Here is a 20,975-nt window from a genome sequence, read left to right on the forward strand (position 1 = left end):
TCAACAGAAGTACTGTCAAGCTACAGAGAACAATTTTTGATATTGTTAGCCTATCTATATTAGACTAGTAAATTGACGAAGCGTAGCAAGAGCTCGGGTTTGTTCGCTATTATCCAGTCTGCTGCCAGTTATACGAGAGGCCTGGAAGTATCCCTCCGAAACGCCACCAGGAAGCTCCCCCCTCCCTCTCACAACCATTACATACTTACATGATAATTGCAGGGACAGAGTGCATTGATACTTCCCACTTTCCTCCCCTCAGCCAATTGTCTAGATAATAACACGTCTTACCTGTCATATCGAACGACGCAGATCTCTGAGTTGGCCCTACAACTCAAATAACATGCTCAATTTCTACCAAATAACTCCCCCGCCGGCCATTGACCTTACCTCTACTACTAGTTTCTATAGCAATAGTAATCAACCACCAATTTTCAAGCCAGAAATGACAGAATTAGCGGTCCTTCCCCAACTCAGCAATTCTCCGAACATTATTCAGACAAACGAGCCCCATTAGTAACCCCGTGTGTTTCTGTCCGCTGGGTCCCGGAGGACGCTGCTCCGCCAACGGGGGATAAGGCAGGCAGGCACTCACTCCGCTTTTCTTTTCCTTCCTACGCTTTACGGAGTCCGGATTCCAGCCCCAGTCTCCATCAATAACCACAACCACCACATTGTATCTAGTCTAGCTTTCGGAGCACATATCTCCTAACTGACTATTTAGCAAGTCAAATGATTGATTATGAAGCAACAACGCGCGGCAATTATCGATCACGCATCGCAGCAGAAATTTTCTTCTCTTTGCTTTGCTTTCGGAGGTGTGCATTTCCGATGCCCTTTCCATCCCAGGCAGGTCAGTAGGTGTGTTACAGTAAAACAGTCAAGGAAGGCATAGCGATGACTATTTCACTGTGGTAAGTAGTTAGTAAGTAGTAGGCCCATGTCAGTTCTTGTTGCAACTAGAAAATTATCTCATGCAGCTAGAGATGTGCAGTCGCCGACTGAAACGTTGTTACTTATTTCCGGGGCGTACTTCGACTACAAGGTGGTTCTAGCTAGCTAAGCTAATTAGCTTGCAAGGTTCATGGCCGCTCAGATCGAACGGCTTCCCTAATTTGTCTAATCCGCGTGCCGTTCGGGGTATGCGCTCGGGACTTTTGGCTCGGATGGATGGGGCTGTGAGAGGCATGTGTGAATACTTTAGTAGTGGTAGGCTCGCTCTGCTCGGTCGTTGCAGTCAGAATGCATCTGATTCGAAGCGGGCAAGAAATCCTACTATGCAGGAGCACTTTACTGCTATGCGCTGCCCTACAAGCATGTGAGGGATGGCCATACTCTGTCTTGGCAGGTGCATGTGATTTGATTTATGTGAGTCTCAACTACAACTGACTATCTGGTAACCTGGCTGGGAGAGCAAGCACTGGCTAGCATCGTCTAAAGCCTGGACTCAGAGGGGGGCAGTAAACATCATTTGAACTGAAAGCAAGAGGTGACAGTCATCCGATTTACAAGAATATGATTACTAAAGACAGACATACTTGAAAATCCATCATTCACAATATATACTCAAACATTATAGTGACAAGGGGACATGACATGACCCCCGACACACACTCTTGTAAGTGCCGAATGGAAACCGAGACTCCCTGCACCGACCAGGTATCACAAACGAAACGTATCGGAAGAAACAAAAAGAAAAGAAAAAACATAGAAGTCCTCTCGCTCCACTCCTACAATCCCGAAAACAAATGAAACTCCATCGACACCCTAAGGTCATTGCGTTCATGAGAAATACTGGTAGTCCCAAGCTTTATAGCTCAGACAGCCAGTCGTCGATCCCAGCCGTTAATCAGCCCAAATTCGTCCACTTCGTCTTCCACCGCTGGGATCATGACATTCCGGAACGAACCCAAGAAATTGGCCTGCTCTTCCGGCGACAGCCGCATGTCGTTGTATGGCACTCCGTCTTCCGCACTGCCTTCATCAGAGTAGCTGAGGACACTCTGTGCCGGGAGGTCCTGATTGGCTGGCACGTCGCTATTGCTACTTGCTGACCATGCCTCGGGAGACAACCCTTGCAGCTCGGCTTGTGGCGCTGATAACGGTGCTACCATGGGATCCCCCTTGTGGGCGAACTCGGCAGTGAGGGAAGCGAAGGGACCGCTGTCCTCACCACACTCCCTTCCTCCGTAGATCCCGGTGAAGATGTTCGAATAGCCGCGGTCCATGTCACTCAGGACTACTTCCCAGTCGGATACCGTGATCGGTCCGCCCGGGTGATCCGAGGGTGCGGAGCTCGAAAGCACATGACTGCTATCGTACGAGCCGGAAGACGAAGGATAGACTGTCTTGTTCGTAGACACATCTAGCGCGTGGAAGTTGTCCGGTGGCAAGCTAGCCCAGCTGGAAGACCTGATGTGGCGTTGAGCGGCATTAGGACTCGCTCCGCAAATAGTGGCCCTCCGAGATGGCGAATCTGGCGTTTCGTGGTGGCTTGAGCCGGTCATTCCACTCAAGCGCGATTTCCACGACTGCAGCTGCTTCTTCGGGGACTTCAGAGGTCTCTGCAAGGGCGGCGACATGTCCTGCGGTTTACCAATCGCCACGTGCTTATTATTCAAGGAAACAAAAACACTGGCCAAAGCGCTGAATTCCGCGGCAGAGGATGACGACTCAGACTCTAGTTGATCGATGACTGCGGTGAGCAACTTTTGGCTCTCCTTGACGAGTTTGCTGTCACGCTTCAGACCGATGCTTTGCCAAAGGAGGCCCAGTCCTGTGGCGAAAACCAGCTCCTTCCGATTGATACTCACAGAGAGGCAGAGACGTCTCTCATCGAGCAATTGAAGAATCTGGACAATATGCTTTGCTGAGTCGGAAACTGTAAGGATAGAAGGCGATCGGACGTGCTCCTCGCCGAAGCAGACCGCAGGGCGGTGGATCAATGAACGAATGAAGTAATAGACGAGGGACTGAGAAGAAGTCAGTAATTGCATGTGATGGTCAGACCTTGCTTTTCAGTTACTTACCAGAAGTGGCGACCGGCTACTGGTAACATTGGTGCTAGGCTTGTCTTGAGAGAACTCAAGGCGGAGGTGAGCAGGCAAGCCCTTCACCCACTCATCCAATTGCTCTGCAGCCGAGCGTAGCTTCGACAGAGAAATATCATACCCTCCGTCAGAGGGATAGATTTCCTCCAAAACCTTGTTCAACACCCGCGAACCGGCGAATAGCGCGATCGCACTCGAGATCCGGGTAGACTCGCCAGGAAGAGTGGGCAAGAAGCCCGTTTCCGTAACATTTTCATCGTCGATATCTTCAGGATACTCAGTCTTGATATCCTCTTCACGCAGCAGGACAGGCAATCCCGTCAAAGCGGCGGTAAATCTGGCAATGGGTTAGAAGAGATACGCTCTCAAAAGGCCTTAGAGAGGGCCCACTCACCGATCGAGAGTATATTGGCACCAGAACACCTTCTTTCGGGTTTCGGCCACAAGCGCATTCGACGAGAAGCGTTTCTGGCTCTGGTGGAGTCTAAGCTGTTGGCTCAGACTGACAGCAAGACCCCGATAGCGTAGGAGGCTTGTGTAATCGCCCTTCGTCATGCAGTACATTTGAGCGAGCACGTAGCATTGCATTGTTGTAATAGAAATGTCACTTGCGATTGATTCGAGGATCGAAGACCAATTGTCTTCGAAAAAGGTGGGGTCCTGATTGGTTCTCGACTGCAAAAGTCCAGTGAATACCCGACCTGGTCTGGCTGGATTAGGGTTAAAGCTTACCATTGAAGCAAGAGCGGCAATTCCGAAGATTAAATTCAGTTGTGCCAAGTCGTGCTTGCTGCCCTGCATAGACTCGGTGCCTGAAAGGTACTGCTCATAAGCTTTGAGGATAGTGGGTCGGTGAACAACCGGATAGAGAGGAGCCCATTCTTGGAAGAAGATGTTGATGAGCTGATCGGATACGAGCCGAGGCGCCGTGCGAATAGCCTGGTCGACACGGGAATGGGAGATGGCCGGGGGAGTAGCCAAAGACTTGATCGCGACATTGGATGGTAATCGGTTTTGCTCTATGAGTCTATTTGTGAAGATATCTAAACAGGGTTAGCCACAGGCTTTCTCTCAAAGACTGCTTCGATTTGATTCGAAGTTTATGTGAAGCGAGTCCCATTATGAGTGCAGGAAAGAACGGTTAAACATACCAACAAAGCCACGAGTACTGGATATTCCTGTACTCTCAGCCGAGGTCGACTCGGTAGGCGGCAACGATGGTGGGATTTGAATTACGCCCTCGTCTACATCGGGGGCGTTGGACCTTGCAGGCGCAGATGGCGACGGCGCTGCAACACTAGGTCTCTGACGCGAGGAAGGGGAGAAAGAATGAATGCGAGAGAGCACATCTATCTTTTCATCCTTTTCGTCCAGCAAGTTCTTGAGATCCCTAACTTCGGACTCCAGGGCGCGCACTCTTTCCTCCAGCGACTCGGTATATCCACGGGGGAAAGCACGGCGACTGAGCTTGTCGCTGGTTTTGCATTCGAAGCCGACATTGGCGCATTGTGTACAACAGGGACGGACGCCGTCGCAACGGATCTTCTTGCTTCTGCAACGATCACAGGCCTGGGCGATACGACTCTGCGAGCCGTTCCCGACCTTGATCACTTTCATCGGGAGAATTCCAGGCATGTTGGCTGGATGCTTTGGCGCATCTGCCTTGGGGACTGGGTCGGATTGGCACCGGACTTTGGGGAGTAATTCGACAGTACACTCGAGGACGTTCAGTACTATAGTTGATGCGAACGCCTTCGGATCACCAGTTAAGACGGGTCTGGAGAACCTATGTGAAACTCTCCGTGTAAGAGGGAAGGTGGAGATGGCGGAGTAGTTTCGAAGTTAAGGTAAGCGGAGGATAATAGCGGGGTTGAAGGACTTTTGAAAGGGAGGAAAAGGTGAAAAGCGAGAGAGAGTGTGTGGTGGCGGCAAGATGGGACGTAAGACGTGAGTGAGGATGGAGGAGAGGACCGACGGGGCAGAAGAAGAGCGACCAGAAGCAGCAACTTTTCGATGTAAGTACGGCGAAGGTATCAGGCCTGGTAACCAATGTTCCGCGGTGCGGCCTGAGGACTGAACCGGCTCAAAAGGGGGGCTGGTGGGGCTGCTCATTGTGGGTCATGCGTTGGGATACCAGCCAATCCGCGTTGTGGACTTGCTCATTCGCTCAGCCGACAGTCGGCGGGCTTCCAAAAGTTGACTGGAATCTTTGGAAGGTTTCGTGGGTTGGAGTAATACCGGTATGGTAAGTCTGGAGCCGCTGAGGTTATTCACACTGAGTGAACTCTCTCCCCCCCGTTCCTCGGCACTTGTCGGTTGACAGCAGCTGATTCAGACTGTGTAACCACCTACGGGAAGAACAGCACATACTATCAAGAGACACACAGCACTGGTTTCACCCTCGGCTTACATTGCATGATTTGCCATTCCATCTACTACTCTGCGTAGTAGTAGTTGGTATCTGTCTACCTAGCTACGCGGGTAAATACTAGATATGACTAGCTGGGCCGAGGCGGAGTATTGCATCGGAGAACGAGGAGTACTTATGTGTTCAGTAGAGGATACGTAGTATCCAATAGGTAACAACCGCATTAATTTATTTATGAACTAGTAGTAGATAGTAAGTAGTTTGTAAATGACGCCCTTTCCATCGGCATCATTCTCCTCGCTGTCAGCTTATCAGAAAAGAAAAAAAGTTGGCACTGACAGCCCCTGGCACCCGCGTCCACGCGTCGGCACAGGCGGCGGCAGGAACAACTTCCACCAAAGGCAAGTCCACAGCAGACCTGCTCCGACCAGCGCCGGCCACTAATGTATGATTTATGGTACCGGTGCATCAAGGCCTCTTTCCACCGGAGATTCCTACATTAAGTCTCCTTACAGGGGTGCCAAAATGGCAAGTGATTGGCGAGCCAAAAGACACGCAACCAGTCAGATACTATGATCAAGGATGGTTCTCGTATTATCAAGGTTGTCCGTCCCGTCTATCACCATATCTAATCATATCGTCACGGCTGGTTGCCAAGGCCCATGGTTGCAATCATTTCCCCCTCCAAGCACGGATTATCGGGGTGAGTATGGAGAATGCACGATGACTAGTATGTAGATGAGCCAGGCAAAACCGACACTAGCAGAACGCAAGTGCGGTCCGGCTCTTGAAGATCACAGCATTCCGAGCCAGCAAAGCTTTGCCGGTTTCCACCGGGCTCGCGGTCCGACAAATGTGGGAGTGGATGGGGACCCGATGGAGATCAATCTTGCCAACTGTCCAGACCATCAGACTCTAATATTACCACTTCTCTACCGTGGTTGGACAGCAAACACCTCCTCCTCCCCGCGATTCGGAACCCAACTGGCACCCGGACGCTTGATTTACCAAGTGACATTGTGAATGGAGGCAATTCAGACACAGGTTACGTATTCATCCACAAGCGATCTTCAGTTCTCAGTTTTCTCCTTTCTTTTCATTTCTGCGCTTCTGAGAAAAGACAGATTGACTATGATGCCGATGATGAATTTTTCTCATGCAACTGCAACGCAGATCTGTGCTCTCACCATTGTCTCCAATGGAAAACCAAACCTGGCCTCCAATTCCAGCCCAACAAGGGTGGGGAATCCGAGCGTTTGCCGAACCATTCCCGTTTGAGTCAGGGCCTCGTCCCCTGGGTCTGAATATGAACTGCCTGATGCGGTGTCGCCACTGATCTCCCCCCGGCGTTCGCGGCTGGAAGATTGCGGAGAGTAAGCGCTTCTGATTCTGGATTCTGGATTATTATGCTCGTATTCCCATTGATCGAATGGCACGAGGCCTGATCGGGATCGAGCCTGCTTATTCCCAGTGGAGAAACGCCTAGAGGATTCAATATCACTCATATAAAGGTCTTCAGCTGCAATTTTCTTTTCTTCTTTCTAATTACTTTTTTTTTATCTCGCCCTGCCCGGCGGGGATATCCGACAACTTATCAGCGACTAGTGGTTATCATTCATTGATATAATATGTCCTGGGTACTCCGAGCGCTTTTTTTTCGATTATGTTGACCGTGGCTCGGTGAAAGTTGGTCGTGCGCCGAGCGTTTGCCGAGAAAACGCAGAGGTGGAGGCGGAAATTCATGGACCATCAATGACTGAAGCCTGGAAGGGGGATTTGATTCGCCCACTGTTATTGTCCCAGATATTTTAAAAATGGGTGCGATGAATACCTGAGGCAAGACCATTTTTGACTAGTCAGCTCTGCTCTGGGGCCAGTTAATCAACCGGTCTGGCATTCACATTGGTCGATAGTTCGGCCTTCTGCAACTATCATGCATATCTCACTCAATGAATCCTCCCAGGGCCAGAAGGCTGGCTGGCTGACTGGCTGGCTGGACCACCTTCTCTTTAGCCAGGGTCTCCTGGCCTCTAGCAGTCGATCATGGCGGACCGTAGCTGTAGCGTGCATCAATCTGGCCCCACGAGCTGAGATCCAACCTCACATCCCTCTGTAACTAGTATGTACCTAGTATGTACTTGAGAACTTCTTACGTGAGTACTCCTACCATTAAACCCAAAGCACGCAAAAATTATCCGATCGATGTCTAGTTGGATACCACAGGGCTGCAGCACCGAATCCCTCAGGTGAACTTATTGTATTATCTTACCAACACACCAACTCAACCATCTCAGTCAGTACTAGACATAGTAGACACCCACCTCAGCGACATCGGCGCCCCCCCAAACCTAACTCTACTTACCACCAATAATTACCAATCAGTATCTCAGCTGAAGCAACCCTTGGCAACCCCAACTATGAATCACCGCAAACGTCATCAATACAGCAAATCCCATAATTACTGTGTTAAACCCCCGATTTGGTCCAACTAACTCATTTAGAATAAATAGTCTCGTGCCAATCCTTCAGCAAGTCCCCTCCTCTCACTAGTTACCAAATGGCATTTGCCCAGAAATCGTATTAGAGTTTACCAAATCCTTCTCTCGTCAGTTCTTCCAACCAACCGCCGCTCTCGTTTGGAAGGATCGCTTACCCCGCGGTGGGTAAGACACTCAAACTCAGATCTTCCGGGGGGAGCGCTTGGAATACTGGTACCTCCACGTTTTTGTGGCCATGGTTAGGTTTATTTTACTGTTGTTACGGGTTGGGTATTAAGTGGGTTTGATACGAGATTACTTAAACTATAACCAGTTACTACATAGGACTTTGATGAAGGATCGGCATGCATGGGGTTGGGTTGTCTTTTGTCTGGTTTAAGTGGTTGGTTGCAGGTAGATAGAGGGGGGATGTACTGAAAAGTCAGTTAGTCAGAGACTATTCTAGTTAATACTCGTTTAGTTATCGACTAATTAGGGTCGGATGACGGATGGTGGGATTTTTTTGGTTTGGCTAGATTGTTTCATAGCTATAGTGGGTTCGAGATGTCTAACTAGCTAGACTAGATGTAAGCAAGTGGGTGTTACTTTTAAGATCGTAGTTCACTTTCAAGAGAAATCCTCTTCGATGTCCCCTGATTGTTGCGTCAGGTAGGCGCTGACTGCGGGGCTTGACATGAGAGTTTCCCGCTGTTGTTTGAAGGATCGACAATTAGTATCTTTTGGTTATGTTTGATATTTTGTGTGGGGTTAACGATATGGGGTAAGGGGGTAGCGAACGGGGAGAGACGGGACTATCACACAACGCACCTGGTTAACGAGGTCCTCGATTGCCTGTTCCATAAGCTTGGACTCCAGCTCTCGTAACCTTAAGATTGTCTGAAACACATACGGGTCGAAAACAGCACGCATGTCTTCGTTCTCGCGGATCTCACTAATCATCATGTCGGTTTGGCGGAGGACGAAGAATTGGGTCTCCAGTCGCTCGAGGATGAGCACCGCCGCACGAAGCTGGTAGATATCCCAACGGGGATCTGCGGCTAGGAGGTCCCTGAGACAGCCGGGGTCGCTCACTTCTTGCCCGTTCCAAGTGGCTTTAAGTTCCCTGCCGCCGTCGTTGGTTTGAAGAACGTTGAAGTCCAGCCCGTCCTCCTCGTTTACGCATGCCCACCAGATGATGGGGCTGTCCCAGGTTGTTGCTGCGACTGTTTCTGAGCTGTCGGGGGAAGTAGCTAATATCTTGACTCCTGGTGTATCTTTGCAGAATGCTTTCTTTGCTATCTTCAAGGGATCGTCATCTGGGATGTCCAGGTCAAGGAAGATCTGCTTTGCGTCCGTGGTATGCTCGTCGAGGAATCCATATGAGAAGATCAATTCTGAGGCAGACTTTTCGTCGCCATACCTTTATACCATCAGCTTGAGCAGATCCAACCAACAAGTAGTAGTCAATATAAATACTTACGAGATCGTAACCTCCTCATCAGCCCGCAAGCTCCGTCCCTCCCGCAGCTGCAACACAGCATTCCCGTCGGCATCCTCGTCATACAACGCCTTGACTGTCCCCTCAGATGCATGATTTGCCATATCAATACACGGAACCATTGCATGTCCATGCCGAGGCAGATCTACCATGCGTGACCGGTACAATGCATCGACATATTTCCAATCGTTGAACGTCAGCTTCCCCGTATCCTCGTCCCACCAATACTTCTCACACCAGTCCAAGCCCTCTGTACTTCGACGCAGGTGTTCGAATTCTTTCTCCAAAGAGGCAATCTTCGCATGCACAGCCAACCTCAACGAGGACCCGCGCAAAAGCTCCAGCTCCTCTTCACTATAAAAAGTAGGTAAAGATATAGCAGGCGGCATGTACTTCATATATTCGGTCCAAGGGCTCGATAGTCCAATCTGATGCCGCTCACTCGCATAATCTGGGCTAGAGTGCGTGAGTTGGACGAGAAGGAAGATTAATATGGCGCCCCTGGCTGTCTGTACATATCAGTATGGGAATAGCCCGAGTTCATCCGTCTCTCATAGAAGCCATAAACATGGTGTCTGCTAGGTCGAGATCGGAGTACAATGAGGAAATAGACCTACTCTTCCGAAGTCCCCGACAGCCTCTAATACCTCGCGGAGTTGTCTATCCGATTTGGAATATTCTTCAACAAAATCAAATGACAGTACCAAATCGGTCGGCACTCGTAGAAGTACCTCCGGCTCTACCTCACTCCCCTCTGCATTTCCGGTAGATTTCACCTCAGTTCCAACAATTGCAGACCCCTTGTCGGTTCCATCATCTGCTTGCAATTTGCGGAAAGCGATACCGTTGACGGAGACTCCGTTGAGCTTGATCCAGGAGGGAAGCGTCTCGATCGGATAATATTCGTGTTTCATCTTGCCAAGCTTCAGTTACTGGGTGTTACTTTTATCGTAGCAATTGCATACGAACACTATAAAGCGTGCATGCTGCAGCTGCGACGTACAGGTCAGGTGTTTGTTGTCCTTATCGATAAGAAGGCGGAGAGCTAGCCATGTGCCCTAAGCCCTATCCGTGACCGTTGATGGCAGCCGGGGTACATTGCGGCATGTAGACGTCATACAAAAGCTATCGAGCCGGATTCTCCAGGCGAAATCGACCGGACCTTAGCTGGTATTAATTCAGACTGCGGGGATGTTCTTCTGACTTGGTTAAGTCAGATAAGTTGTTATTATTGCTATACCTGAAGACATAGTGCTACGTCAATAAATAACCACTTTTGCTACAAGGTCTACTAGCTGCTTCAGTACTACAACCACGAACATGCCTGCCAATACACGCATTCAGTCTTCGGCTTCAAAGCTTCATAATCTGCTCGTGCCCCGGCCTCCAACTCCGTGTCTGCTTCCACTGCGCTCTATCTGGCAGCCGGCTGCGATCCATACCCCAAGAAGCGTGCAAGCACGCCTAAACAGCGGCCTAGGCAAAGACTGGAAGGGTACTGGGGCGGAGGATCATGCAGTTGATCGAACACAGAAGAATGATACCACGGACCCAACAACAGATGCATCAGCTTCTGTTATGCAGGACAGGAAGGAGGGCGAGGGTAACGACGCAAAACCTCAGGGAGCAACAGAAAAGGGAGGAAGCCAGCATGGGAAGAAGGCGAAGCAGGAACATCCGAAGGCACCGGAGCCGATCATTGGGATGAACGATGAGAGAGGTCATGTAAGTTTAATACGAATACTATGCAAGCCTATCAATTTACTATAAAGTTCGCAAAGGTCAGTTTCTTGAGACAAGAACGGCTAACTGGTTCTGCTCTGATAGAAGGGTCACTAAGCCCAGGGTTATTCATTGGTAATCGAAAAGCTCAAAGCGGTCTATATGGGATTGAATGAGGCTAATCTTGGAGCTATATGATCTCAGTACTTGTTTCATTATCATGTTGACTGTACATAAAATCTTGAATAGCAGGATCTATCGGCCAGGTTTGAACGACAGCACCTAAAAATAGAAAGGTTAGCTTTGGCGCAAGCAAATGAATTTGAGCAGGAGATCCTACATCATGCTTTCCTACTTCCACTATTTCGTCCTCTGAAACACGGATGCCACCGACTCCTTCAATGTAGGAAATTGGTACATCGCCCATCACCTTGCGAGCAACGTCGCCCACAGTGGTATTCCTGCTCGGCGTCAGAAGGTCCAGTTGGTGTCAGTATTATCCGGGCGACTCACTTTCCAACAAGAACGCAATCACGGAACACGGCCGTTCCAGCACCAGAAGAAAAAGTGGAGATGTTGCGAACGGGGAAGACCGGCACAAGTCCTAGCAGTTCTGCAGCACGTGAGAGACACTGGACAACCCCTGTAGAGCCGAAACGGTAAAGCACCATGTCTTTCAAATTCTCGACGCGCCTATATGCATGTTAGCATGACCCCACTAGAAGGGCGTATATAATGTCTTCGTACTGTGTAAGCTTCTCGTCCATCTCCTTGAGGCCGCCTCCATCGGGGTCACCCATTTCGATAAGATCCTCTCTCGTATCCAAGAACTCACTTCCTTCAACGTACTTAATGTATCCCTGCTTTGCTAGCCTCCGGAGGAAAACTTCTGAAATCGCGGAGCAGAGTACAATTGTTTGAGGATCTTGCATTTTAGCGATTTTGCTAATGTTCTAAGCTCACCATGTCAGTGACGACAGCAACAGGTGACTTGAGAGACATATGACCAACCTTGTCTGCATCCGGATGATCGATCTTGTTCAGGGCAAAGACCGTCGGGAACTTCTCTGCGATAAATGCTTCAACAACCTTCTCGATAGTTTCATCAGACCATTCCTCGAGAGGCTCCTTGAGCCCCATACGATCCAGGCATCGAGCAACAATCGCACTTGTACCTCCGTAACCGGAAAACTGGGCTTGCAAGGTGTCCACGGCCGTAGATTCTTATACTGATTAGTACGGATAGATCTTGCTGGCTCATTATGTCACCAAACTCACTGACTGCCATGTGCCTCCTCTTGATGGAACCCCTGCACAGCATTAGCCCTGGTTATGTAGCTCCTGATGTGCAAGCATACCATTTCTGCATGAGATTTCCCAGAACCCAGCGTACAATTTCTGACCTCAGCCATTCGATATCTTGTGAAGGGTCGTATCCTCGTGTAGCTTTGCCTGTATTTTTAGAGAGCGACATCAGTGATGTTGTCCCGAGATAATTCCACATATTGATATTCGAGACCTTCTGCATCGGTGGTTCCACTAACGTCCACAACGTGGATCAAAGCATCGGCGTGACGCAGGTCATCCAGGAACTTGTTACCCAAACCACGTCCTTGGTGGGCACCTGGTACAAGACCTGCGACATCCAGAAGTTCAATCGGAACAGAGCGCCGTCCCTCCACACATCCTCCGTAGTTCGGCTTGCACTTATCGGAAACATTGAATCGTTGGCAGGCGCATTCTATCTGGAGGTAGCCAATGGCACGCTGAGGGTCAATGGTAGTGAAACTGTGGTTCGCCAGTCAGCGATGAACGGTCCATTACGGCGTCCGAAGGGCGATATGGATATCGGTGGAGGACGATAACGGCAGTAGGATTAAACATACGGGAAATTTCCTGGATGCGAAACAAGCCATGAGTTTGTGCTCCGACACAATTCAAAGCGCAGAGCTTATTTAGCTTACCGACTTTGGAAGAGGCGTCTGTCAGACTATTTAATGTGGTCGACTTTCCGCTGGATGGCTACATGCCCCTCATTTCGATCAGCGGCGTCTCGTATGAGGGGTAGAAGAATCCCAGACCTTTCCAACCAGCCCAATTAACGGATCTCTGGGCATCTTACAAAGCGCGCAGCAATTCTAAGGTATATGAGCAAGACAAGAATGACTTAAAGGAAAATAATTTCGATCTGAGCGCTGGAGCGTTGGGGAAATCATTTCTGCATCAGCGGGGAGACAATCAATTTCTGCCGTCCTCCCTAGGAAGGCGGTCTGAGGCTGCTGTTCCCGATCGAGACCCCGATTGTCCCTGACTTTGGGCAAGATCTCCTCGATCAGATTTGGTTCTCAGGCATTGACAATGGCATATTTGACACTCCTAACGATGCTTGGAGCTGCCACGGAATTTGGTAGTTATATCCTACATATGTGGGGGTGCAATAGCCTACGTGTTGTGACAAACGTCGCTTTCCGTCCTCAGATTGGCAGTCGCCCTTCATAGTATCACCTTTCTGAAACAGACGGAGACCAAGCCTAAGATCACATATATATATATGACTCTTAATGCCGATATGGGAAAGCCTGTCACTCTGAGTAAGATGCTGACGACTCGCTCTCACTGGATTAGACTAGCCTAATGTCTAAGCCCAACATCACCTACATCAAGCAGAGAGATGTACCACGAGTATAGGCGCGATTTGAGTCTCGGCTGAGATGTGTTTGCATCATATTCGGGGAGCAGTTCTCCGTATTGGATCCAGTGCTGTATAGCAATTTCATGCCTCTTCGAAAGATTTATGCATCAGTATTGCTCGAGAATCGTTGGACGCCGAGGTGGTACGTCACTAGTTCGATCGGGGAAGATGTCTGCTTAGCATGTATACTCATCTCAGTGAGCATTGACCTCTATCAGGGCTGCATGGTGATGTTCCTGTGTTTTTCTATCTTCAGTATCATATCTGAGATGGCATCATTGGTATGCTGATCCCATGCACCTAAGGCTTGGCTTAGAACGGCTCCTGTCACCTCACCGCGGCGACAATAGAGATGAGTATGTAACAAATATGGGTCAAGGAAGTTAGAGGAATGAGAAGGAATGATAGATTCCAAGTACACAAAACCAGAGACCTGCTATGCGGAGAACCGTCGTTATTGCCATCATCGATCAGCCAACTCCCACGGCTTCAGGGGACGCTGTTTCACCGTCAACCGCTGATATTGCCTCATCCAATTGAACGATTTCCAGATATTACTTGTCTTATTCGCTCATAGTCCCCATAAGTGAGTGGACACTGTAGCCCCAGTGGTGAAGGGGTCAATGATGCTGGGTTGGTTGCAAGGCGAACCAAGGTGTGGCCGGCTTGTATGACGTCGTCGCGGCCAACGTCACCAGCCACGCCCATCGGTTTTTGTCCACTGCAACGATATATTAAAGGTACATTGATCCCTTCAAAATAACTTTAACAATCAATCAACTCAACATCCATCTTCAGAAACAATCTCATCTCTTTCAAACCACAACTCTCTACTACCACACCGTCTTTCTCACACACAACACAACTTCATTCAAAATGTCCGAACAGACTTTCCACACCACCACCCAGGACATCCGCAAGCCTGAGTCTCATGTCTCCCAGGCCCATGATGGCAAAACCCCCAAGAACTCTAACGTCTCCGCCATGAAGGTGATTTTCCACCTTGCCTATTATATCCATGACATATACTAATAATGAACTTTAGTCCATCATCGACCAGAACACCGACAAGCAGGCTCAGATCGATAAGGCCCAGTCCAACCTGCCATTGCCTGAAGACCCCCCTCGTGCTAGCGACTGGAACTCTATGGACCAGAGAACTGTCAACGTCGGTTCGGGTGGTCGCGAAGGACCCGTTTCGGGCGAGAACAACAGCGCCTTGAGAGAACCCGCAACTGCAAGCAGCAGTGTTCGGGTATCTGGGGAAGAATACCACACCAACACGCAACCCATGAGTGGCGTTGGACGCCAGGGCAAGGATAACCTTGAAGGTCTGCCCCGGGATGCTCTTTACCGGTGATTTGATATCATAATTCATGTTGGGGGGACGTATTGACTACGGCCTATTTTATGTGTACTTTATGACTTGAGCATTTAATGAACAAAATGAATGTCCTATAACCACTACTATTTACTACTATCCTTTGGCCGTAATGCACTTTCACTATTCAGAGTAGTGGTATACTAGTAATACCAACGTAGATTGCTGTTTGAAATAAGTCCGCTTTCCTTGTACGCTGGTATAGATATATCTGCCCGCGTGGGAGCTGATAGAAGCATGAGTTAGTTGTGCCTGATTGATCGACTACGTTAGACACTGACCTATACTTGCTATGCAGACTTCCATACATACTATCTCTGCCACTAACTCATCCCCTTGTGTTATGAAAATTATCACTGGGAAACTACTAGTACTACTTAGGATCAAGTAGGCCAAGCAATACAACACAGCCGGTCCAATCGGCTTGCGGATAGAAACCCTAGAGCCCCCTTAAATAGTAAACGGCACATTTATGATACAAGAAACTAGAGACTAGGAACAACTCATGAATCCATCAATATCCCATGCGTTACAAGCAAATAGTTCATAACAAAAGGTGAGTAGAGAACATTCTCTTCATGCACCCAACCACCATGACGTCATACCAGCAGCATCACCAAGAAGCCAGCAAAGCATCCAAAATCCCAATCTACGCAATAGAGAGAACAAAAACATCATAGCACAACCATAGAAAGTCTCATATCCAATTTGTCTACCGGAAAGGGCAATCAAGCATGTGGATGGACCCGACCGACGTTGTCTGGGCCCCCAAGGGCAACACCGTCGGGTAACTACATATGGCAAAGGGGGTGGAGAGGAAAGGGGGGGCGGGATTCTAGACGGCGGGTTCCCCCTGCAGCAGCAACAACAACAGACCTGAAATTCCTGACTTGCTGTCTCTCTTTCGATCGGTAGATGGTAAGTCGATTGACGCCACAACTGCGAGCAGATACTGCTCGTTGACGTACCTGTTCGCTTGTTCTCTGTCGAATTCGGTGGGCTCGTAGTAATGTCAGTATGACATCATGCGCTGGGAGAACTCAAGCAGCTTGACGCCATCCGTTCCATTTGCTCACTCATCGTAGACTATATAGATGGCTTGTCTTTGCAGAATGTTGAATGGGATAGCAGATTAAATTCTATCAGTCTAACAATTGACAACTAGACAATTCGAGTAATCCAATCCTCTTAACGCTACTTTTTCCTATACGTCCTATATCACATATAACAACCAACATCACCATGGATCTCCAAGGACAGCCCATTCCCCCTGGCCAGAGAAGCACCAAGGTATGTTATTTTCTCAACATCCCCCAGATTACAATCAAGGCAGGAGAAAACTGACTTCGACAAAGGTCACTTCCGACCCCGAACGCAGAAACAACCCCATCCAGGAGCCTTCTGGCCCCATTACCAACGACTCCCTGGCCGCCGAGTCAGCCACTCAGGGCGGCGCTTTCTCTCAGAACCGCGGAGCCCAGCCCATGGGCGTTTCCGCAGGTCAATCGACCGTCCGTACCACCGACACCAGTGCTGCCACTAAGCTCGACTCCAACGCCGACACCCAGGATAGGTATCCCGAGGGTCTAGGCGGACAGGGCAACTACCCTGGCGCTCACGTTTCCGAGTCCGGCTATGTTGGTGGTCCCACTGCTGCTCAGAAGGAACTTGGTATCGGTCAGGGCCAGTACCCTGCTTCCCAGAAGCTGTCTCAGCAGCAACAGTCATCTGGAGGAGGAAGAAGCGGTGGTGCTAGCTACTCCCAGCAACAGCAGCCCGCTCCCGCTAGTGGCAGCGGCTACCGCAGCCAGCACAATGCTGGAGCGGCGCCATCCTACGTTCATGATGTGACTGGTCGCTTGGGTGATAGCAAGCCCAAGGGTGCCAACTTGAAGGAGGGAGATATCCCTGATGATGCGCCGAACGCTAGCTACACTACTGATATTGGTAGTGAGAATGACCCTGGTCGGTTGGCGCAGGGTGGCTTCCAGCGTAAGACTGCAGAGAGTGGTCCTGCCGGTACCAATGCTGGTAGACAGAAGGGTGTGGATAACCAGCACCCGTACCAGGTTTTGCAGTCTGACCAGAGGGCTTGATTTGCACCATTGATGGATGATGTTATGAAAAGCAAAGCGCGTTTAATATTTATGAATCTTCTCCATATGTAATGTTTTGGGGGTTTGGAAGGAATGGACTTATTCTTTGGGAAGGACTGTGTCCTTCTTCCATGTATTAGTGTATCTATCTAGATGATATGAACAATCAGAGACTGACCCGATCATTGATCATCTCTTCTGCCTCGTAACGTCAATGTAGCTCAACGTCTGCCATGATGCTCGTGTTGCTGTAGTGGAGAATGAGAAAATGTTAATTTGCTAAGAGACGATATTGGTATCATATAGCCGGCCTCTGACCCTGAATTGCTATACACCCGTATTAGTTTTATACATTGTCTTCGCCTGTGCTGATTTAGGCTGGAGGTAGAAACGCTGCGAAAAGCACGCCCTGCACAGCAGCGTATATCACCATGTACTGAACAATTATCTGCCAATAACCATTCGCACCATTGGTCCTTTCCTCCAGCTGCCGCTTCGATGCAGATGAGGGACCAATGTACCTGTTCATAATCAAAGTCGCTGTCCATATATACCACACAGGATAACCTGAGGCTAATCGTGTGATAATCTGCACATGATTGCAGAAAAAAACCATGACAGCAAGGGTAATCTGAGGAGCCGCTAGGCTGCGCAATAGACGGCCTGTCAGTTTGCCGTTCGGGAACTCTTGCTGCGCTGTATTTGTGGGCATTTTCTTTCGGCTGTATCCCACACCGAGAGTCCAGAAAGCAGAGCACACCAAGATGGCCAACATTGGACTAGCCAATGCGAATAACGGCACGTTGGACAAGGTCCAATAACGAAGAAAGCCATTGTCCCTGCATGCGTCAGCGAAGAATTGCCGATGGCCGGAAAAGGCACATACCAGTAATGGTCTTGTACGAAGCTGTAAATACTGGGAAGAGTTCGATGGCACCATTCTCTTGACGAGTCTTCGTTGGTGGCAGTGTGTGTACTACAGAACTGTTGGTAGGCAACATATTGCGGTAATACAAACCCAACCCCGGTGCAGATACCTCCGCAACCGACCGCGACCAGGCGGCGTAACTTGGCAAAGCTGAAAGCCTGCGTTAACGAATACAAGACCCGACATGCTTCCTCGAGAAGGAGGATGCCATTGAGCAGACCATTTCCACGAACAGCAGTGGATAAGCCGTACAGGATACCCGCAAGCACTAGAAAACTATCTTTGATGCTGGTGGAGATGCCGCGGGCACCAAAACTTTGAGCAAAAAGAAGAGTGCCTGTGAAGCTTAAGAGAGAATAAGTGCTCTCCGTGCAGGGGGCTGATAGGAAAAGTCCAGCAGGTGAAATAATGTGCAAGCATGATGCGATAAAAGCCAGCTTGCGTCCTTGGGTCCCAGGAAATATAGTGCATGCCAGATGATATAGAACTACCACCGAGGTGGCATGAGCTGCGTGGGAAATGGCGATACCCAGTATACTCTCTTTGAATTCATACGGGAGAGCCCCTGTATGTGCAAGGCCTAGTAGAACGATTAGCCCAGAAAAAATGGGACTTAGGTAGTGTATGAAAGACGCCTACCACTGGCCAACAGATTAATGAACTTGGAGAACGCATAACTGAACGCCCATTCTTGCTCGAAGAGATGGCCACGTCTGGCCGCCTCATTGAAATAGATGGAATCCCATCTCGTCAGCTTGGTAGATATGCGCCTCAAGATGGATGGTACAAGCCCTTTTATTTCATCGGTGTTCCTGTGCCAGGGGAATAAAGTCGTAGAGGTGTCGTACCCGGACCCGGGAGTCAAGATGGCCAGGAGAAGCAATGAGGCCTTCCAGAGAAGAAAGACGGAAAATAAAGACCGATAGGGATGACAGATGGAGCTTCGTGTAAGCCACGACATGTTCCACTAACTATCTCGCTTTATCCCAGTTCGTTTTCATTGCTGGTCATAGAAGGTTGAACTCCTCGAGGTGGTTGGTTGCATGTTCCATTCACTCCGTATTGGCTTTCCTCCCGAGTTAAGGCGCACGCTAAGCCGCCTTGGGCATTTCTTCCGTATCGAAAGATCCATTAAGGCGACGATATCTTGGACACAGAAATGAGCAACTTTCACTCAGCATTGACAGCCTCGAATCCTGTTGATATTATAATTCCGGCTCTCTCGCTTACACCTCGTTTCGTTCTTTACCTTTCCGTATCCACCGCAATGGAAGAGGCAAGAATGGTCGCCTTAACGAAACGCTCTGTACACTTAAAATAGCTTACGAAGGCTCTGGTCAAGATTGGGATTTTTTATTGGATACTTCCTGCCTTTTTTCATACACCATGTGAAAACGCCGGATTTGCAACGGACACATCATAAAAGATCAACCCAATGAACACGTCCCAAAGGCCAGACCCCGAAGACATGCACTGCCTTGTCAGACAACAAAGTGGAACTGTACAGCCATAGCAGCAAAGTGACAAGACATATAAAGAAGCCGTATAAATTAGAAAGGAAAACAACAGAGCAAAGGAAAGGTGGATTCAGAAGTCCAGCTGAAAACTTCACAGGTTCACCTTCTTGGCCTCCTTCTGGGCGAGCTTGGCCAATTCCTCAAACACCTCGGTGAAGTCCTCTCCATCATCCTCACCGTCCTTCTTCTTGCCCTTGGAAGCCGACTTGGGCACGACCATCACAACACTGGTGGGGCGTTTCGTGGCGGCGGAGTTGCCGAGCTCAGCTCGGGATGTGACGAAGACGTAGGGGATACCGTGGTCCTCGCACAGGACAGGGATGTGCGAGATAACGTCCATCGGCGAGATATCGGCGGCGAGAATGACGACACCGTTGGGAACACCGATGCTGGCATTGGCAGCGGGGATGGGCGACTTGCGGAGAGCCTTGACAACCTCCTTGACACCGCGCTTCAGGCACTTGTTGACGGCAGCTATTAGAAGTCAATACATTAGCACATATTCATTCGATGATAGATAGATGCGCAGTCAATGCCAAACGGGGCAATCGTAATCTCTCAGGGCCAGAAGCTGAGACCGGATCGAATCCACACTCCATCTCCTTAGGACCCAGACCGAGCGCTCTTAACAAACATCTGGAAAATACAAAAGGAAGTTTCTTACCCTTCTTGACGCTCTTCAGGACCTTCTTGGCAGACTTGTCTTCCACCAGAGGGCTGGCAAAAGGAACAATGGCGCCAACGGGGCGGCTGTCGACGTCCATGTGCTCGGCCTCAGCGCCATTGACAGGAGCCTCAGTGGCAGCCTGGTCAATGCCATCGAGAACCTTAGTAGTGAGCTCCTTCTCGACCGCGTCGGCGAGGGCGACCTTGTCCTTCTTCTCCTTCTTCTCCTTCTTGCTGGTCTTGGAGACGCCGTCCTTCTCCGCGCGCTTCTCCTTCTTCTCGCGCTTGTCCTTCTTCTCGGTCCTTTCCTTAGCCATTTTGAATATTAGACCCACCCAGGGAGTTGAACTGAATCCGGAAGAGGGGGAAAGAGACGAGGAGAATGGCGACGGGCGTGGGGAGGAATAGTCGTCGGTCTCGTCGAAACCCGCAAAAATTCGAAATCCATTTCAAAATTTCGGCGCTAGTCCTTTTTAAGAATCAAAGCTTGCGCGGGCGGTGAGGCGGCTGACTCAGCACGTGCCTATCCGGGATGTCATCGCTCTCTTGTTGTTATCGAAAAACAATGAGGTACTTGCCG

The 20,975-nt window shown here is 49.5% G+C and overlaps 8 protein-coding genes across 8 annotated transcripts; 4 read left to right on the forward strand and 4 right to left on the reverse strand.

Moving 5' to 3' along the window:
- Positions 1 to 1,817: 1,817 nt before the first annotated feature.
- On the reverse strand, positions 1,818 to 4,685 carry facB (acetate regulatory DNA binding protein facB-Aspergillus niger; the record flags this gene model as incomplete). The annotated part of the gene is made up of 5 exons (XM_001392736.3): positions 1,818 to 2,972; positions 3,030 to 3,387; positions 3,445 to 3,725; positions 3,783 to 4,093; positions 4,202 to 4,685. The coding sequence occupies 5 exons, from the start codon at positions 4,683 to 4,685 to the stop codon at positions 1,818 to 1,820; spliced, it is 2,589 nt and encodes an 862-aa protein (XP_001392773.1).
- A 3,837-nt stretch (positions 4,686 to 8,522) lies between these two features.
- On the reverse strand, positions 8,523 to 10,307 carry An08g06590 (uncharacterized protein; the record flags this gene model as incomplete). Its single annotated transcript, XM_059749138.1, has 4 exons — positions 8,523 to 8,603; positions 8,724 to 9,315; positions 9,376 to 9,902; positions 10,011 to 10,307. 4 exons carry the CDS (start codon positions 10,305 to 10,307, stop codon positions 8,523 to 8,525), a joined length of 1,497 nt encoding a protein of 498 aa, XP_059604109.1.
- A 406-nt stretch (positions 10,308 to 10,713) lies between these two features.
- On the forward strand, positions 10,714 to 11,291 carry An08g06600 (uncharacterized protein; the record flags this gene model as incomplete). The annotated part of the gene is made up of 2 exons (XM_059749139.1): positions 10,714 to 11,118; positions 11,175 to 11,291. 2 exons carry the CDS (start codon positions 10,714 to 10,716, stop codon positions 11,289 to 11,291), a joined length of 522 nt encoding a protein of 173 aa, XP_059604110.1.
- Positions 11,292 to 11,370: 79 nt separating this feature from the next.
- On the reverse strand, positions 11,371 to 13,232 carry An08g06610 (uncharacterized protein; the record flags this gene model as incomplete). The annotated part of the gene is made up of 11 exons (XM_001392739.3): positions 11,371 to 11,397; positions 11,456 to 11,576; positions 11,629 to 11,808; positions 11,863 to 12,068; positions 12,127 to 12,338; positions 12,394 to 12,425; positions 12,474 to 12,567; positions 12,635 to 12,903; positions 13,002 to 13,011; positions 13,080 to 13,137; positions 13,197 to 13,232. 11 exons carry the CDS (start codon positions 13,230 to 13,232, stop codon positions 11,371 to 11,373), a joined length of 1,245 nt encoding a protein of 414 aa, XP_001392776.1.
- A 1,451-nt stretch (positions 13,233 to 14,683) lies between these two features.
- An08g06620 (uncharacterized protein) lies at positions 14,684 to 15,167 on the forward strand (the record flags this gene model as incomplete). The annotated part of the gene is made up of 2 exons (XM_001392740.3): positions 14,684 to 14,797; positions 14,853 to 15,167. The coding sequence occupies 2 exons, from the start codon at positions 14,684 to 14,686 to the stop codon at positions 15,165 to 15,167; spliced, it is 429 nt and encodes a 142-aa protein (XP_001392777.1).
- Positions 15,168 to 16,430: 1,263 nt separating this feature from the next.
- Positions 16,431 to 17,284, forward strand: An08g06630 (uncharacterized protein; the record flags this gene model as incomplete). The annotated part of the gene is made up of 2 exons (XM_059749140.1): positions 16,431 to 16,478; positions 16,544 to 17,284. The coding sequence occupies 2 exons, from the start codon at positions 16,431 to 16,433 to the stop codon at positions 17,282 to 17,284; spliced, it is 789 nt and encodes a 262-aa protein (XP_059604111.1).
- A 1,447-nt stretch (positions 17,285 to 18,731) lies between these two features.
- Positions 18,732 to 19,041, forward strand: An08g06640 (hypothetical protein; the record flags this gene model as incomplete). Its single annotated transcript, XM_059749141.1, has 3 exons — positions 18,732 to 18,779; positions 18,814 to 18,834; positions 18,865 to 19,041. The coding sequence occupies 3 exons, from the start codon at positions 18,732 to 18,734 to the stop codon at positions 19,039 to 19,041; spliced, it is 246 nt and encodes an 81-aa protein (XP_059604112.1).
- Positions 19,042 to 19,820: 779 nt separating this feature from the next.
- On the reverse strand, positions 19,821 to 20,712 carry An08g06650 (uncharacterized protein; the record flags this gene model as incomplete). Its single annotated transcript, XM_059749142.1, has 3 exons — positions 19,821 to 20,118; positions 20,146 to 20,203; positions 20,394 to 20,712. The coding sequence occupies 3 exons, from the start codon at positions 20,710 to 20,712 to the stop codon at positions 19,821 to 19,823; spliced, it is 675 nt and encodes a 224-aa protein (XP_059604113.1).
- Positions 20,713 to 20,975: the final 263 nt, after the last annotated feature.

The sequence above is a fragment of the Aspergillus niger genome, assembly GCF_000002855.4.
Source record: "Aspergillus niger supercontig An08".
Taxonomy (NCBI): Eukaryota; Fungi; Ascomycota; class Eurotiomycetes; order Eurotiales; family Aspergillaceae; genus Aspergillus; species Aspergillus niger.